This window comes from Perna viridis, chromosome 5 (assembly GCF_037379345.1).
Source record: "Perna viridis isolate PV_CMFRI_1.1 ecotype Kerala chromosome 5, ASM3737934v1, whole genome shotgun sequence".
Classification (NCBI taxonomy): Eukaryota; Metazoa; Mollusca; class Bivalvia; order Mytilida; family Mytilidae; genus Perna; species Perna viridis.
In genome coordinates, this window is record NC_142449.1 from 35953286 (window position 1) to 35972759 (window position 19474).

Here is a 19474-nt window from a genome sequence, read left to right on the forward strand (position 1 = left end):
AAATGTTATCTCCAGACATGTTGATATTTTGACGAGACGGGCAATGATTATGATTATCTATATCTAAGCGGTTAATTGGACAAAATCAAAATATGGGACAGGCATGCTTTGTTTGAAAATGCTAATATGCAAAGGGAGATAATTCAGCTTCCGACCGTTCACGCTATGTTTAAAAAATTCGTGAGTAGTCATTTTGTAGTCTAATTAACAATTAAGACATATAAAGTTCCTTATTTATTTATCGGCTAAAATAAATGTTAACATTTTCGATTGAACTCATTTTTTTTTCTCTAAGTTGGAGTCGTCGTGCTATCGTGTTAGTACGTTCACTGAGATAAACATTTAATTTCTTTTGAAATCTAGTAAATTTTTGGCCCTGCGTTTTTTTTTATCGCACGATTTATTGCTCTGTGATATCAAGTTCAAGATCAAATTTTAAATTTTCAACAATTACTTAATAAATGCCGCATGTTTTATAATGATTTTGCGTTGCCTTAATCTAATTTTGTCAATTTTAGATGTTTGTCAACTATTTCCAAGGTATCTGCTGCACCTGCATAATTTTTGGTTAGAAATGAATGATTTCTTCCCAATGTCAGTGTTGGTCATTAATGTGTGTGTTGTTATTTGACTTTACTTGATTTACTTTGTTTTGAAGAAGTTCCGTTACCGTGGATTTTTTTTTATTTTCGAACTTACTTGAAGGTGTGGTTAAACTTATTGAAGACCTTTTTGTGATTTCTATTTCTATTTACTATTTTTATAAATGTTATACGATTGGGTATATGTTGCTTTCACTATATCTGTTTCTTTTTCTTTTTTCGTTAAATTGTGCCCAGTAAAAGCCATGAAAATGCGAAAAGATTTATTTCAAGTGAACCGAGAGACAAATAGACTATATGAAACTGGGTATAGTCTTCCGTCTCTTCCGATTTGGATAAAAATGTTCTCATATAATATTTAAGTAGCACTCAAGCTAAGAATCATGTAAAATGTGATTTATTGGTGAAAAGCCTACAATGTACATATTTTTTTTTATTTTTTTATATTATGTTTGAATGCCATAGTAAAAGAAATTAACATTCAGTTTTTTATATAACCCGTGTTCTTAGAAGATAAAATTCATATAGAATACACTGTTGATTTCAAAATTAAGGGAGATAACTCTGTAAATGGCACTCAAATACAATAAATTCTATTGGATTTTCAATATCGATGCTCTCCAAAGAGCAGACAGATTTGAATGAGTAATTACACATTTCATTTTACAGACCCATAAATTAAGATAATTACAAAAATTAAAATATGTAGCCTTTTTGGGGGCGTATCACATTTTTCAGATTTTGCACGATTCTTAAAAAGACTGCTACTTAAGTCTTTTTTTCTTCATTTTAATTTTGGTCAATTCACAAGTAAGAACTTTCGTGTTCTAGAGCGATAACAACGGAAATATTTTGAAAGAAAATGAAGGGAAAAAAAAGAAAACGGAAACAAAAAACATATAATAAAAAAAACACGTGAACGCGGATAGACAGAAAACAGTTACGTACAACCCAGACTCTATACCAAATCATCTATATGTATGATAGAATATTGGTGTCTACAAAAACACAAACAAAACAAGACGATCTTATTCTTATTTTTCTTTCTGTGTCAGTTAATTCAAAAATAAAAGCACATTTTATTCAACACAAATATGTAAGCAAAGAAATATTTACGCTGAGTTAAAATATTCAAGTCCACTAAACATGAATAGTTTTCTATGACATTGTCTTTGTGCAGTTCCAATCACTCTTAAGCTCCTTCAGAGCAAGGGGTATGAGCGGCTTCTGTATAATAAAATCAACAGCATTGGCCCTTCCTTGTAATGTGCTTATGAAGAAACTGCTAACAGCTCCCTGAACAAATTCTCTGTATACTGGTAACAATGTCTCATTTGCAGTCACTTTACAGAAATGGGAAATTTTACAAAAAAAACACGTGAACGCGGATAGACAGAAAACAGTTACGTACAACCCAGACTCTATACCAAATCATCTATATGTATGATAGAATATTGGTGTCTACAAAAACACAAACAAAACAAGACGATCTTATTCTTATTTTTCTTTCTGTGTCAGTTAATTCAAAAATAAAAGCACATTTTATTCAACACAAATATGTAAGCAAAGAAATATTTACGCTGAGTTAAAATATTCAAGTCCACTAAACATGAATAGTTTTCTATGACATTGTCTTTGTGCAGTTCCAATCACTCTTAAGCTCCTTCAGAGCAAGGGGTATGAGCGGCTTCTGTATAATAAAATCAACAGCATTGGCCCTTCCTTGTAATGTGCTTATGAAGAAACTGCTAACAGCTCCCTGAACAAATTCTCTGTATACTGGTAACAATGTCTCATTTGCAGTCACTTTACAGAAATGGGAAATTTTACATACTAAAAAGACAAAATACAAACTTAAGCTTTTGGTAGTTTATTAAAACATGTTTTGAATTAGTTTTCTTTTAATTAAGATATCAAAAAAATGTTAGTTTTTTTAACGTTATATACTTCAGAGTGACATACACAAGCTAAGTATATGAACTTTAGGATATAAAAAGGTAAAACGTGTTTATAATCAAAATAGATGAAAGTAGGTATGAACTCTCTCATAGTTTTATTTTAGTTTTCTTATATCCTTTTTTTTTCTTAATTATATATATATTTTTATGAACCAGTCATGGTGTGATTAAGTTATTTCTTCTTTGTTTTGTTTTTGCTTTTATGTTTGTTTTATTTGTTTTGTTTTGTTTTGTGTATTTTGTTTTTTTGTTGTTGTTGTTGTTTTTTTTTTTTTGTTTTGTTTTGGGGGGGTTGCCATTCCGCTGAAATGTCTGTCAACAGAACAAAATGATAAAATTGTTTTCAAATTAACATCCAACACATCGACAACAAAAATTTGAAACCTAATAAACTTAACCATTGGCTGGGTCTATACGACATGTTGTACAAGATTAAAAGACAAAGAATAGAATGATGGTACGTAACAACAAATAGTAACATACATGAATAAATATATAGTCAAGTGTGGAACTCAAACTCAGTAGGCTGAGAGCATCGACAGGTGCACCAGTAACGTAAGCACCCTTTGTAATGTCGCAATTTTTCTTGACCTACACAAGCAAATATTTTCACGTGAAATTCATGTTAATCGAGCTTCACGTGAAATTCATGTGAAATTCACATAAAATTCATGTGCAATTCACATGAAATTCACATGATTTTCATGTTAAATTCAGTAAACACGAATTTCGTGTGAACATTTCGTGTGAATTTCACGTGAAGGCTCCATTCACCCGAATTTCACGTGAACTCTGCCACTCAATTCATTTTCTCAACTCAGGTGGAAATCATGTGAAATAATTTTGCCTGTGTACTTACCTGTCCATGGCACCGTGTCTAGAATATCGCAATGACCAAAGTTCTACAAAGAAACAAAACTAGAAGTAAAATTAAAGCTGTTGATAAATGAACGAAATGAAGATAGACATCAAAATCATGACGGTTTATAATTATAAACCGTCATAAACCGTCATGATTTTGGTGTCTATTTCATTTAGGCTTTTGATAAACGAACGAAAGGAAGACGTGTAATTACTCAAGAAACTATTCTGAAACTAATCTGGATTTAGTAGTTAATCCGTCGTGTCAAAACTTGTGTACAAGGATTTGTGATTTCGTGCTTCATCTAATGGGACATTAAATGATACCCCCATCACTTTGTGATATTTTTAATACCCATTTATACTTGCTAAATTATTTCACAGACGGAACAAAAGATTAAACTCAAATCGTTCCCCTTTCTTCATGATCATATTCAAAGAAACATAACTCCAATTAATCAAATTAATTTCAACGCGTTTGCGGTTGGGGAGGTTAAAAATGCCCATCGGTATCTTTTAGTTATTGGAAACTGCCAGAGAGACAAAAAAAACTAGGATATTTTCGGATGGCACCAAATAATACCTTTCCACTTCGTGTGGTTAGATATATATTTATACAGCGAGGTCCACTTACCGCAACATTCATAACCACCTTAGGACAGCTCCATATGTCATAGAAGGTATTGTAATCGTATCCAGGAATGGCACATTTTAGTGGTACTCCTTCTGAAAATTCTGTCCCATACATAAATGCCGGTTTTCCCAGATTAACTTTCTCTTTAACATCATAACTGAAGGGCTCCAGAAATACAGTCGACTATATTAGAAACCAATCCGATTTAATCACGGATATTTTTTTTCGCAATGTATGTAATCATTATAAAATATGCAAAAATATGTCGCATATCCATTGTTGCATATATTGTACTGATTTGTTTTCCCATAGATGCTAAACCAAGTCACTTTGATTGGGTCGATTTACGCATAAAATGTACTATGTTGATGTATGAAAAAAATACCGTCAAGATAAATTTTCCCAGACTTAGTACTTTAATGTGTTGAAGTAATATTACTTCTTATATATTTTTGTTTTGGTTTGTTTTGTCTTTTTTTTGTGAAAGGGTGGGGGGGGTTGTCTTGTTTTGTTTTTGTTTTGTATTTGCTTTTATTCTGTTTACAGGCTACAACTAATACACTAAGTATTTTCACCGTATCAATTCCGACAATGTAAAAGCACTTACTGCATACACTTACAGTGAAATTGTCTGCATATTGTTTTATCAATTTCAATGTACTGTCACATCCTGCTGAATGGCAAGCAAGACCCGTCATATTCCAAAATGGAACGGCAACTGTCTTTCCCGCTATAAAACCTTGAAGCTACAATAAAAAAGTCCCAATGCCGTAATTTAACATGGTTCATTACTTTCTTTCAATTTTGCAGTTTCCATTTTCGGAAGTTCTATTGCAAAAGTGCTTAACCATAACTGTAGAATTCGCAATCCAATGCGAATTCTAATGCGCATTTTTGAATGTGTTACAATGTATCAATGCGAATTGGGTGGTTCGTATTAGGCACCGACCATTTTTATACTGAGGCAATACTGGGATTATTTTGAAAAAAAATATATGAATTATTCCAATTTTGAGCATTTCTGTTACTCAGCAACTAGTAATTACTTAACCATGTTTATTTTTAAATAAACAAAGTAACTCCAGCTGCTACTGAAAAAACATTTTCGTGCTTGTCTCGTAAAAAAATTCTAACTCAACATAAAATCAAATACCCCCCCCCTTTTAGAAGTCTGTCCCTTACTTCAATTTTAATCGAGTTACATTGGAATCTTTTATACATTATGCGAATGTACCAGCAGATTCAAATTCGCATTAGAATAATACTATATGTAAATGCAGACGAAGATTTAGTATTTGAATAAATGGAATATACATGGAACAGTTTACACAATTATAATTTCCATAATGTTTTTTTCCTCTATATAAATGTATCTGTAATTATCGCCGGATTGCGTTCTCTTCACTGCACCAATTGCTGTTTTTTTTTTCAAAATGCGAAATTTTGCACGAACTTTAGGAATTAAATCATGGACAAATGAGAAGGAAAATGTACACTATTTAAACTATATCATCCTCCGAAGTCAGGGTTTTGAGTCCACCCTCGCTCCCTCAAAATCCTGACATCACTCATTGATATTTAGCGGGTATCGTCCAGCCAATTCCGATCGGTTGTTTCTCCAATTAAATTTGATTTGACATAAAATGTCTGTGGAAAGGTAAACAATGATACGAGAAACTGATTGTTGTAAGATGTCACAAAAGATTCAATATGACCAAAAATGATAACTGTAGATTCTGTTTAGAGTCTTTAGCGGAAAAAAAATGACGTTATGTGTATGTAGCCGTTTTGTAAGTTGTATTGAGGAGTTTCTATTACGAGTGATTTGATTGGATTTTAGATCCGGGTTAAATTTAGGTAACTTACTAGATGGCGCTGGACGATACCCGCTAAATATGAATGAGTGATGTCGAGGGTTTGAGGGAGCGAGGATGGACTCAAAACCCTGACTTGGGAGGATGAAACTATATAAACTAATTAAGTTCTTTTTTAAAAACATTCCGAGGACGACATTTCAATGAAACTAATTTTGCTTAGTAAGGTATGAGAATTGCTACTTTTATTTCTAAGCACGGGTTACGCTCTCCCTAAAATTCTGAAAAATAATTTGGTCTGCATACAATCTTCATTTTTTTTTACAAATTCTGCCCCCAAAAAATTTCTTGCATCTCTGCGGTCGACCTTTACATGTATTTGTGCCACACCCCCTCCCCCCCAAAAAAACGATCTAAAATCTGGATTCACCCCTGATTTGTACATTGTATTGTGGAAAAGCCTTTGTTTAATATATATAATGCCCGACTCACTATTAGAAACAAGAAATATTTTGAAAGAATGCAAAATTTTGTGCTCTCTTTTTTAAAAGATGGATGCATACCCATTCGTATTGTTTGAAATATTTAGAGATGTCCTGTCCCACTTTGGCGCCTCTGTTCTCAGTAGAGATTTTGTCTACTGGAAATTCATAATCGATCCCGAATACAAAGAAACCATGGGATGCTATTCTATACAGGAATGTCTCGTAATACTCGGCTAAAACGATTGTGTTAAAACCACCAAGAAACAATATAACTGGGTAGGTTCCTGCATCTTGGGGGAAATAGGCTAAAAAACAGGTCAAACAGTAATAACAGCAATTATTCAAATAAATATAGAATTTAGATTTTCATGAAAGGTTATTTTTTCACTCGTTGTCAAGGACGATGTATAGTTTCTTACTAATAAATAGTTTTCTTTAGTTTAATCTTCCGCATCCGCACATGTCAGGGTTCGTGTGTCCAATGGTGTCCTAGGTTCACTGTGTATGTAGCCCGGACATTTTGAGGATGATTTTTCCGGAGCCACAACATTCATTAGAAATGTGTACCCGTCTTTTGATCTTTGCGATTTTTTCGATTGCTTGTTTGTTTCTATTTGTCTGTACATTGGTTTTGTTTGGCTTGGCTTTCTCGGTAGTGTTAAGAAGAGTTCAATGGGTTACATTGTTTACTTTTTATCACAGATATGATATTCCTCTGGCGTTTGTTGACGTTTTACTGACAAAAAATAATGACCCCTGTTTAATTATAGAGAAAAGTTTTCACTACTCGTGGAAATTGTATATTGCCTGACACAATCTCTTTTTAGCTCACCTGGCCGGAAGCCAAGTGAGCTTATGCCATCACTTGGCGTCCGTCGTCGTCATCGTGGACAAATTTTAAAAATTCTTCTCCTCTGAAACTACTGGACTGACAAGTTTTAAACTTGGCATGATTATTTCTTATGGTGTTCTGCACAAAATGGGATTGTTGATTCATGAAAAAACATGGCCGCCGTTACTAAAAATAGACCATAGGGGTCAGATGGCAGTTTTTCTTTGTTTTGCAAATAACTCAAAAACCCTTGCCTTTAGCAAATTTCTGGCAGGGTAATATTGTTCAGCATCATAAGACGGACCTATGCCAAATTTTCAAAACGATTGGTCAACTGATGTAGGAGTTACGGCCCCTGAAACAGTTTTTCTTTTCATTTTTCGCATGTGCAACATTGAAAATCTTCTCAAAATCCATTGCACAGAATTCAATGAAAGTTGGCATTTATGTTCCTTAGGGTGGTATCCCTCATAAAATGACTGTTGAGAATGTTCATTCATGAAAAAATATGGCCGCCGTTACTAAAAATAAAACATAGGGGTCAGATGACAGTTTTTTGCAAATAACTCAAAAACCGTTGCCTTTACCAAATTCTGGCATGGATAAAATAGTTAAGCATCATGAGAAGGACCTATGCCAAAATTATCAAAACCATTCATTGACTAATGTAGGAGTTACGACCCCTGAAATAGTTTTGTTTTGTTTTGTTTTTTTACATGTAAATCTTCTTCTCTAAAACCATTTAAGATCATTGAATGAAAATAAGCATAATAGTTCTTTAGTGTATTGTGCTCAAAATGACTGTTGTGATTTTCAATCCGTGAATAGATATGGCTGCCTATACTAAAAATGGAAGACAGGTTTTTGAAAAAAAAATTCAAAAATTGTTGCCTTTAGCAAAATTCTGGTGAGGTCATGAAAATGCTATGGAAAGCATTTCTTACATTTGACAATTTAGTTGATTTTAACTTAGCCTGTCTCATTCCTCAAGTTTTTCAAATAAGCAAACGGTTAACCAGGTGAGCGATTCAGGCTCTTTTAAGCCTCTAGTTTAATATCAACACAAATAGTTAATTCGCCAATGCAGGCTCGTTTGATATTTTGACAGTTTAGTAATTTAGGACGCTATCAAACGATGCACATATCTAACTCATTGTAATAAGCTATGAATGTTTGCAAAGTTTCATGGCGTCAAATAAAATTGTAATAAACACGTACCTTCTATAAAATAATTGATACAAACTTCAAGTGAATGTTTAATTAACTCTTTAAGTGAAAGAATATATTCAGGAACACAAAAAATAGAAAATAATACCTTTAGTGTGTAATGGACTGCCTTGTGATGTTTTAGAAATTGTCAATTCAGCAACTTTCAGAGGATTGTCTTTGTAAGGATTTCCATTGTCTACATAAATGGATAGGCCTAAAATTAAACAAAGTGGTATAGATAATAGCACAGTCATATAAATTCTATTTAAAATACGGTTTCCGTATTTTATATCCCGAATACACTGGCTTGAAATAGTTAGTTTCGTCAACTACAATGTACTAACAGATACCGTAATTATTTCGATTCTTTATCTACTTATGATTTCTCCTCCTTCTTTACATTCTAATGTAACAAACGAAATCACACTGGGTATCCTTGGTAACACAACAAACCGGAGCGACACAACGAACACGGAGCTTTTTGGGAGACACATTGAACACGCTATAGCGCTAATATGAATATAGACTCAACGGACCGCGGGCATAACAAATAGCTGGAGGTGCGTTCTTTGTGCATGTCGCTCCCTTTCGTTTTGTTAGGATAACGCCATGAAATGTGTATACAAGTTATGAAGTATATGGGCGTTAACAGTTTGATAAAACATGCACAAAATTTCGATCATGTCTCCTAACGTAAAATTAGTAAAACAAGTAACTCTCACCTGTATGCAAATGATACACGATCAACAAAATCTTATAAACTATCGATTTCTCCATAATTAAATCGTCCAATTTTTTTTTTACACCACGAGGACATGCACTCTTTTTCTATTGCGAATCGGTAATACCTTTTTCTGAACTTTTACAAACTAAGCGTGATTCTTTTATACCGCTTAAACGATTATCATTAAAAGGGTCGTAATTCATATTTCTTGTTTTGATCTGGCTATTGCTCCGTGTTTTTTTTTTTTTTTTTTTTTTTTTTTTTTTTTTTTTTTTTTTTTGAGTCTTGTCAATTCTTGTCCAAACTGCACTTCAAAATGTAAATGTAAAAACTTAGACTGCTATTTTATGGAGATTTAAATGTCTGTTTACGTTGATTGTTCCTCTTCAAAATACCCGAAGCCTGCTCTTCTAACTCATTTATAGCTCGATTGTATTTGTATACAAGTTGAGCTGCATACTTTTGTTTGTCACATTGAAATGGGATATGCCAGCCTTAAATCAAAATGAATTTCCATTATCCCTTTATCAGACTAGAAAACAACTTAACTATTTCCATTAAGCACATCGTGCAGTACAAGATAGACGAGATTTGTATATAAACAAATACAAGTATAGTTTATCATTGTTAACAGAACAAAGTTTGTTTATGATGAACGTCACTTTAATCACTGATCATTATCTTTTTATTAATATATAAAGAAATATGAGATGCGGTATGAGTCATCCACCAAAAGTAATAAAACTTCTACAGGTCATCAAACGGTCTTCAATGATGGGCAAAACACATATACCATAAAGCAAGATGTAAAAAAAAAGGAGCGAAAGTATTCATAAAAGACAACAATCAACCTAATCCACAGAAAAACGTAAATTGAATAACAATTGAAAAACCGACAACCACTGGACTAATTTTTCTGGCTTGGCAGACTGGCACATAAAGTATGTGGAGCGCTCAAGCCTTCCCTAACCTTGGACAGTATTGGACCGGTACCCTTTACAATGATGCAGACATTTTTTTCTCAATCGAATACAGTTTTCATATACATGTACAAACTATTTGGTTGAAATTACGCCCGCTGATATAACACCTAGCTGTTATATTTCAAAAGAGTTATAAGGCTGGTAGAAAATAAACATGCATAGCGACCTTTGGAGGAGAAGAAAAAACATTATGATGCATGTAACGTCAGTCTCGTCCAATAGTGACGTTACCTTTATACTGGCTGTGACGTTCCGTAATTATCCTCCATTCTTTCCCTGCCAACGTCCAACATGACTTTCTTGTACGGATACCGAGCCATGAATGATGATTCTCAGTTTGAATTGGATCGTATTAGAGATTAAATTCCATGAAGTCAAGACAATGAAAGATGGTGAGGATACAAAAGGGGCACCAGAAGCTGTTAATCCCTCCGTAACTTCAAATAAAAGTAAACAAAACACTAAGAGGTATCAGATTTTAGAATCTCAGGGTTTTATAGTCGGAAAATTTCTCGGTCAAGGTTCATATGCAAGTGTTCGATCGGCTTATGATGTAAACAGAAAACACCAAGTGGCAATAAAAATTATTTCGAAGAGGAAAGCTCCAGATGACTACCTTACAAAGTTTTTGCCCAGAGAAATAGAAGTTATTAAATTAATGAAACATCCATCATTGATTCAATTTTACCAAGTTATTGAAACAACAACAAGATTCTTTTTAGTGATGGAATGTGGCAATGTAGATTTACTAGATGTTATACGTCAACGTAAAACAATCGAAGAAAAAACGGCGGGCAAATGGTTCTATCAAATGGCTCAAGGCATAGGGTATATGCACGCAAAAGGCCTTGTTCATCGAGATTTAAAATGTGAAAACCTTTTGTTGGATGAAAATGAAGATTTAAAAGTTACAGATTTTGGTTTTGCAAAGAAAGTTATCAGGGGTAAAATGGGAGATGTTAAACTTAGTGAAACATATTGCGGAAGTTATGCGTATGCACCCCCTGAAATACTTAAAGGAACGCCATACGATCCAATGATTGCAGACGTCTGGAGTATGGGTGTGGTATTATTTACAATGGTAAGTAATAAAGTACTAAAATATATTACAGCGAGTAATATAGTTAACTTCAGGTAATATATAAAGTTGGTCTTCCTTGATAAAATGAACTTCCTTAGGTCATTTACTTGCCAATTTTCTATATAACTACCTGGGACATTTCACAAGGTAATGGTCAATATAACTCCATTCCCTGAAGTTAGGTACATTATTTCCAACATCCGAAAGGTACAATGATACTAAACAAAACAATGTTTTTTAAATAAAAAATGCCATCATTTTATAATGCGAAGAAAGGTGGCTAATTTCTTGAAATTGATGCACTTTCGAATAACAACCTGATCACAAAATGAGCTTGATATGTCTTCTCATGTCACCCGTCTTGGATATCGTTGTCAGTTTCATTTCTTAAAAAAAATCTTTTCTGGACCCGCTGACTGAATTGTGACCATATTTGATCACCAGCATTTTAAGGTTGACAAGTGTGTATATTGCACTGATAGCTCACGTAGGTAACTACTAGTGTTTATAGAACAAAGGAATAAATCTACATATTTCAAGTCGTATCTGAAAAAGAGAGAGATAGAAAGAATAAATATGACTAACCTTCTTCGGCTTGAAACGTGTCCGTTGGGTCGAAGTTTTTACATGAATTATTATAAGAGTAATCGCCCTTTTAAGGCGAAAAAGATGTTTTTGGCTATACTTGAAACCATTCATAGGTAGAAAAAAAACTATATCATAATAGGACGACGTTGCCCTTCATGATTCGACGAGGTTTCTGTCTTACAAACCGCCCTAGTGGAGATTCAACTGAGCCTAGGTACACGTAAATGGAAAAAATCAATCTTTGCGGGGTTTTGTTGACATTTTATAGAATGTAGCAGATAGGGAAAGGTTTTTTTTTATTTCTGACGTCAAATAATCATAAGACGTAGAATATGATCCAGGCCTTATAGCGGTAGTAGTTTAATTCTTATTTTAACTTTCAGTTTCTTACTGTAGACTTTTTAAAATATCTAGTCCACACAAGCTTAATAATGGGAGATTTCGGTATTCAATAACATGCCTCAAACCTAATATAATGTATCAAAAACTCATGTTAAAACTCAAGTATTTTAATAAGAATTTTGTTTATAATACAATTATAACTATTTAGTCTATGAAGTGAAAATTTGCATATATCAAACTAGTATCACTTGCCGCCATTGAAAGAAAATATACATAAAATGGACGACAAAATCACAAAAGTGAATGTACATAATTTTGAGTAGGATTATCCAAAATGAACGAAATTTGTTTGCATGGTGCATTTATCGTTTTCAATTTTTTTTTTCTCGATCCTGCTTGCTTTAATAAAATTCTGAATTTGTCGCATGTTTTTACCATGACAGGCAGTCATTGCCTAATAGAATTGCAGTGGCGGATCTAGAGGGGGGCGGGGCCCGGGCCCCCATTAGAAAATTGCAGTTTTTAAAAATGGTTGATTAATTGTTCAAGATACCCTCAGAATACAGGATTTGAGGTTTAATATTTCAAAATTTTCTTAAGGGGGCATGCCCCAAACCCTCCTAGCAAATTCGAATCAATTCATGGTCCTCACTGGTGATCCTGTCAAGAAATTTTTTAGGCCCCCCTCCTTACCTAAAACTCTTGATACACCACTGAGTTGCTTGTAGTTGTTTGCGGATCTCAAACAATGCATAAAAGGTCGTGGAACAAAAAAAGTTAACCATTACTTTTTTATGTATTTTGTGGACGACAAAGCCAATGTTAAATGTTTAATAGAGCATCGTAGATCGTGAACTTGCTTTAAACCATAAAAAGGCTAACCACCCCGACCACACATTGAAAAACTTGCATCCTTGATCTTATTTCCTTCCCGATATTATACTCTATAATTTTAAAATCCTGATTTAGAAACAAACCATTTCAATGTGTCTGTACGTTTTATTTTGTAGGTTTATGGTCGTTTGCCGTTTGATGATTCTAGTCACAAGAAACTTTTAAAACAAACCCAGCAGAAGGTTATATTTCCAGGAAAACCTAATGTGTCGCAGGAATGCAGAATTATAATTTTGAAAATATTTGTGAAAGCTAGTGACAGAATTCCAATTTTTAACTTCAAATATAACAAATGGTTTAAAAGATTTATTCCGGAAATGAAGGAAAAGGAGAGTCAAGAAGAATCCCGAATATCTTTGCCGCCAATCAGACCGGATAGTCCGGGGTCTTTAGTAGCCGCAAATAGCTAATGTTGAAGTAATAAAATTATGTTTACCTTACCTTGTTTACCTTGTCTTTGAGATCTTCTTAGGCGTCGCCTCTCTGATCCTTTTTAACATTTGTATCAATACCTGCTTCCGGCCCATAAAAGTCAGGTAGAAATTTTATTGGATGGCTTTTCCAATGAATATTTAGGGAACTCTTAATAATGTTTATGTTTTCCAAATGTCCAAAACTCTTTGTGAAAAACTAAATTTCCTTTTCTTTATTTTGCGGTGTTTTTTAAGTATCTTATATTTATGACCTTTCGTATTCGACTCTCTGATAGGAAAGACATTGTAACATTCAACTCGATCAATACCATTAATAATTGTGTATGTCTCAATTCTGTCTGATCGGGCCCTCCTGTACTGTAATCATAGTAACCCTAGATAGATTAGCCTTTCGCAATAGCTCATGTTTTGGATGTCTTTTGATAGTCTGGTTGCCCTTCTTTGCACTTTTTTGATTAGGATTGCTTCCTTTTTATTTAGAACTGTCCGAACAGAGCTACCATACTCTAGATGTAGACGTACTAGATTTTTGTATAATACAAGGAACATTTCTTTGTCTAAATATTTAAAAGTCCCATTTAACAAACCTAGTTTCTGATTTGCTTTTCTGGATATTTACATGATCTTGAAAATCTAGTTTGTTATCTATGGTGATTCCGAGATCTTTTTCTTTGTTTTTTTCTGTTATTGGTATATTTAGCACCTGTTTCTTGACCTATGTGCAAATGTTTGCATTTGCATATGAATTTACTATTTCCTCTTATTTAAATTTCCTTCTTTCGGATTTAGGGACCGGTCAAAATTTCGGATTTAGGGACCGGTCAAAATTTATCAAGACATTGGACACCGGGGTAAATTGGCATGGGACATTTACTTTTTCATAGAACAATTTCCGTGGGACCTAAGGGTTTTTTTTTGAAGATGTGCATGGGATATCAAATATAATTTCCCACAAGTGTCCATGTAATAATAAATTAGTCATCATACTAAGTACATATATATTCCTCTAATAGGAAGGCCACATTTTTGTGAAACATGCTAACATTGATTGTGCATGCAGTATTTATTAGAGGAATATTGTTTGTTTGTTTGTTGGGGTTTAACGTCCGAGCAAACAAACAAACAAACAATATTCCTCTAATAAATACTGTATGCACAATCAATGTAAGCATGTTTCACAAAAATGTGGCCTTCCTATTAGATTGGTTTATGTTTGAAACTCAGTAAATGCGTTATTGTTGGAAAGCTTAATAATGTTTTAGTCTCAACTGCACAATTTGACATAAATTTGTTGAATACAAATGTTATATCGATGGTGTCGTGACTTCAACTTTATACAGAAGAAGTAAAGAAGAGTCCTCTAATAGCCTCAAATCAAATATATGATGGATTTTCTCTTTTTTTTTTCATTACTTCTATTGCATGGCATGTTTCTGAAGTAGAAAATACCAGTTAGTCATGTTTCTATCTGATTTAATACAAAAATAGTTGTTTTAATACATGACACTGTAGAAACAGTATTTTCACCTATTACAGGGGTACCTATATAAAAAACTAATTTTTAGAAGCTGAAAAAGATTTTTTACGGCAGATTAAAACTATGCAAGCCAAGGCCATCTGGAGTTGTCGATCTCGAGCTGTCGGTTTTTTTGGCGAATATGCCATTTACACTATTTTTTTCCCTTACAGCCTAAAAGTAGTTAATATATATTTAGATATGCAGTTTTGATGCTTTTGTGGCACCTATGAACTGAAATAAATGTTTCCTTTTCATGTCAGGTCAGATTGTTTTCTGCTTTGAGGCGCTTTGCTGTATGATCTGCTCTAAAACAACTTTTCGGCAACTCGGTAGGGGTTTAAGTGGCACAGGTATTCACTATATATACAAATGAACGGGGAATAATGGTTTCTTTTACACTTTCCCTACATTTTACTCTCATAATTCAGAATTTCATACCAATGGAGTACACAAGAGTCTTACAAAAGAGTAATCAAGGGAACCAAGATTCTAACGGAAAGCAAAAGAATGTAATCCAAGGACAAGACATGGAAAACAGACAAACACAACAAAGAACACAAAATAACCAAAATAATACATACAAAGTCACAAAAGTAAATGAGCAACTCAGAGTCCACTAAAAACTGGGAACATGGACCAGGTGCACCGGTAGGGTAAGTGTCCTCCGCTTTTCTAGAAACATCCACCGAGCAGCTCATAAAAGTCAAGTCTAGGGTAGACGAAAGAGGAAAGGAAAACTATGACACGTTGTAAACAAATAAATTTTCATGGTGCAGATGGATACACCGTTACGAAAAAAAAGTGTGCGACAACTGACAAAAGTTGTAATACTGTCGAATATCCTTTGCCGCAAGTTAAAAACTTCTTACGTTGAACTTTTGCTTGTACCCTGTCCAATGAGCGTGAATGGTGTTGATGTGCTATTGTTATTAAAATATGTCCGCAAAAAAATTCAAAATGAGACATTAATTAGCTCATTTCTACATATAAAATCCAGAATACTAAGCACCAAAAAGAGAGAAGACAATTTTCATCTATAGTTAATGCAGTAGATTTTCATGGGACCATTATTTCTTTTTATCAAAATTGTCATTGGGCATTTTTTTAATTGTTCCAGTCCTCTCCCGGCAATTAATATAATTTATATTTTCAGGAACATAGTCATACGATTATCATAGACAAGTCAAGACAAAACTTGTACTTTATTCAAGTCTCACCTAATGTTCAGTCTTATGCACAGTATAAGATTATATCAGTCACTCTTTATAGAGTAATGAGAGACTATGTAACTTTTAAGTACTGTGAAATAGTAATTTTATAAAACATTTTTTTCGTTGTGTTTAAACAGTATAATGGCTGATTTTGGCAGTATAAAATTTTAGGAATCAGACATGGTCATAAAATCATCATAAATACAACGGGCATTCCTTAAACATATGCATGCTCTATCTTACTAATATGAATTTTCGTATCGCCTTTTTTCGATTTTTATCGATACGACACCACACCAAAATTTAGATAAAGAACCTCTATATATTTACCAGGCATGTTTTTTTTATCAAAACATTCTCAGTACCATACATATCTTTGAATTTTCTATATGAACGGAGTTTTTTTTTTTTTTTTTTTTTGTATCATTTAACATAATGTTTAAAAGTTTTTAAAAGACATCTTCAATATCTTTCATAGCAGATTTCGGCATAACATCGTGTGTATCACATAAATGATTGATATTAATACTTTTTTTACTGTGTTAACCTAATATTGCCAGTTTTTTTTTAAATTACCCCATGAAAACACTTTTTTTTTGTTAACTCTTGGTAATTCTAGACCAATGTCCTTTGTTATCCAGTCTACATGTATATCACCCATCATACAGAGCCGAATTAGGTGTGTATTTACCGAAACCCACAAAAACGCATTGCTATTTTTTGCATTGTTAATACACGAATACTTGTGATATGATTATCGTGTGTGGCACATTTGGCTGTGAAGTGGTGGAAAAATAATCAATAGTTTGCAATATATTTTTCTTCTATAGAAGATAGCTTTGTACAGCGGGTTAAAGCAAAATTGGGTTTTCTGCTGTTTACAGATGACCTTCCTAGTTGGCCAGAAACCAGAGAGTTTACAAAACAATCTGTTAGAACCTTGAAAAGCATTATATTTATTAAGACTGAAGTAAACAATATTGACGTTGAATATAAAAAAAACGAAGTTCTGAGGAGCTAGTAAAAAAAGCTGGCAAATTTCTATTTTTTATTCAATTATATACAAATTCATTTAAATGCTAGTATGTGGGTGTATCTAATAGTCTATTTGATACTACGGTAAAACCAACAACTAAATATATACATGTATAGAATTATATATTTCTTTGTATAGAGCAAAACAAAGAACAAAAGCGTAAGGAAGAAATATAGACCTTCTTTTTATACTGAAAAATTGTGTACTAAAATACTACATTTATTTATTTTTTTTGTAAATATGTGCTAGTTAGGGTAAAGTAAAACCTTTTCTTTAATACCTAGAAGTCGAAACTGAGCTAAGAATTACCGGTAAACACATAAACATAACTATACCTTTTAAAACTTTTAACGTGCAAAATTAATTCATCACTAAACGAGCATAGCATCTGGACTCCATGGGGGTGTACAGTTGATATGCATATCCATAGTCCGAATTTCCTCTCTTCTTTTTTATTTGGATATTGATATGTCGGGAGGGTTGCTGGGTCAGAGGAAATTCGCACTAGCATATGCAGATTAGACATAAAAGATATAAGTAATACCACTGATAAACAACTACCTACATTGAGAACAAATGTTAAATCAATTTAAAATAACTATATGAGTATATGTATAACAGAAAGAAGAAGATATAGATGTAAACAGTAAACTGTGTTTATTTAAATCAATAAAACACTCAGTCTCTACATAGCGAATATTATTTGAAATCAAAATGCTTTGAATTTTACACAAAAAAATACATTACTTAATTTAGAATTAGCAATCACTCCCTTCTTATAGAAAAGGAAAAATATTTAAAAATTCCAAAAGAGAACTGTTAAATTAAATGTTCAAATTGTAATTTAACTGAAGATGAGAAATTAGAAACAAGAAAAGAATATTTAGGAAAAATCAAGATAGAAAAACCCTTATTAAATTTTGAACGTATTGATGATAAAGGAAAAGGAAAATAGGTTTTGTCTCCATCAACTCCACGAAAAGTAGAAAACAATGGTTCGATCCTTTTAAAGACAGTTATTATTACTGAGGATAGGTGACCTTTAAACAAAAATAGTACTGAAATTTCAATCCATATGCTATACTGTACATTTGTTTTAAATAATTGTCAGTACTTTTTCTAGTTTTTGTTAACATGTCACAAATTTATACTAGTTTTAAATGACAAAACAGAAAAAAATGATTTTATTTGACTAATACATGCCGTTAGAGGATGACTAGTTGAAAAACTTTAAAATATATATTTTGTATCAGACCTTTTTGAAAATAAATATTTTCATCTTTAGAGTGGGCAAAATATTTTTATCCTTTGAAATCACACAGATCCGAAAATTACACTTTTACATAAATGAAATCAAATAATTTGATTTCTTTAAACGTGACAAACAAATATTTTAATCGAATAATTATTTTGTTCGGTGGAAGTTACATGTTTATGCACAAGCTGAATGTGAGTGTAAGAAAGCAGTATAAATTCAAAAACTATTTGAACTTTAAAAATATAAAAATAGAAAATTTAGAAAGTTCTGTAGACTTTTTAAAAATATATTATATGACAAATTTGATTCAACATACTGATACAAGTACTGTAAATTTAGATCTGTTTATGAAATGCTGAAAGTTTTGGTATTATCCTATGTTATATTGTTTTTACTATTACTTATATTTTGTTTAAAGAAAATACGGTGAAAATGTTGCAATAAATTGGTTACAAATGAATACAATAATCTACTGACAAACGATATTTAAGAAATAAATCACGGAAACTCCATTTTATTATTGTTTTACCACAGGCTGACCATTTATGCCTTATTCAATCACGAGCGACAGCGAAGGGTTAAAATATCGGCATAAATGGCCAGCCCGTGGTAAAACAAAGATAAAATGGAGTTTCCGTGATTTATTTCGATTCTAATGGGACAATTAGGATATTTTGTTACAATTTCGTGACCTATTGCGGTAACCTTATACCCACCATATTTGTCCATATTTGGCTATACACTTTAAACAATGTCAGTTGAAATGGTCGCCAGTGAATCTTTACTTTGCATTTTTTGTAATGAAGGAAAGGGCGAATTAAGTAGAACGGTGTTAGATATGGCAAAAGTTGTTTGCATTATAAGGTCACAGTGTTCACACATGGACAGGTACAATGTTTCATTCATTGACAATTGCTATTGTTTGTTTTCATACAATTTATGACGGCGTACGTGGTGTGTGCTACCGTGTATGTGATTTTTACGGAATATAATAAACTTTTCTAAAAGA

General features: G+C 32.8%; 2 protein-coding genes across 3 annotated transcripts; one reads left to right on the forward strand and one right to left on the reverse strand.

Moving 5' to 3' along the window:
• Positions 1 to 1623: 1623 nt before the first annotated feature.
• Positions 1624 to 9278, reverse strand: LOC148617259 (uncharacterized). Of its 2 annotated transcripts, XM_088584791.1 has the most exons (7): positions 9118 to 9278; positions 8502 to 8609; positions 6433 to 6659; positions 4676 to 4801; positions 4056 to 4238; positions 3420 to 3462; positions 1624 to 2435 (listed from the first exon to the last, which is right to left on the reverse strand). In XM_088584791.1, the coding sequence occupies exons 1-7, from the start codon at positions 9170 to 9172 to the stop codon at positions 2224 to 2226; spliced, it is 954 nt and encodes a 317-aa protein (XP_088440917.1). In that variant the 5' UTR covers positions 9173 to 9278; the 3' UTR covers positions 1624 to 2223. The 2 variants fall into 2 exon arrangements, with proteins under 2 accessions (XP_088440917.1, XP_088440918.1); XM_088584792.1 differs by lacking the exon at positions 4056 to 4238.
• A 1027-nt stretch (positions 9279 to 10305) lies between these two features.
• On the forward strand, positions 10306 to 13447 carry LOC148617260 (testis-specific serine/threonine-protein kinase 4-like). The gene is made up of 2 exons (XM_088584795.1): positions 10306 to 11183; positions 13124 to 13447. Exons 1-2 carry the CDS (start codon positions 10425 to 10427, stop codon positions 13415 to 13417), a joined length of 1053 nt encoding a protein of 350 aa, XP_088440921.1. The 5' UTR covers positions 10306 to 10424; the 3' UTR covers positions 13418 to 13447.
• The last annotated feature ends 6027 nt before the right edge of the window (positions 13448 to 19474 follow it).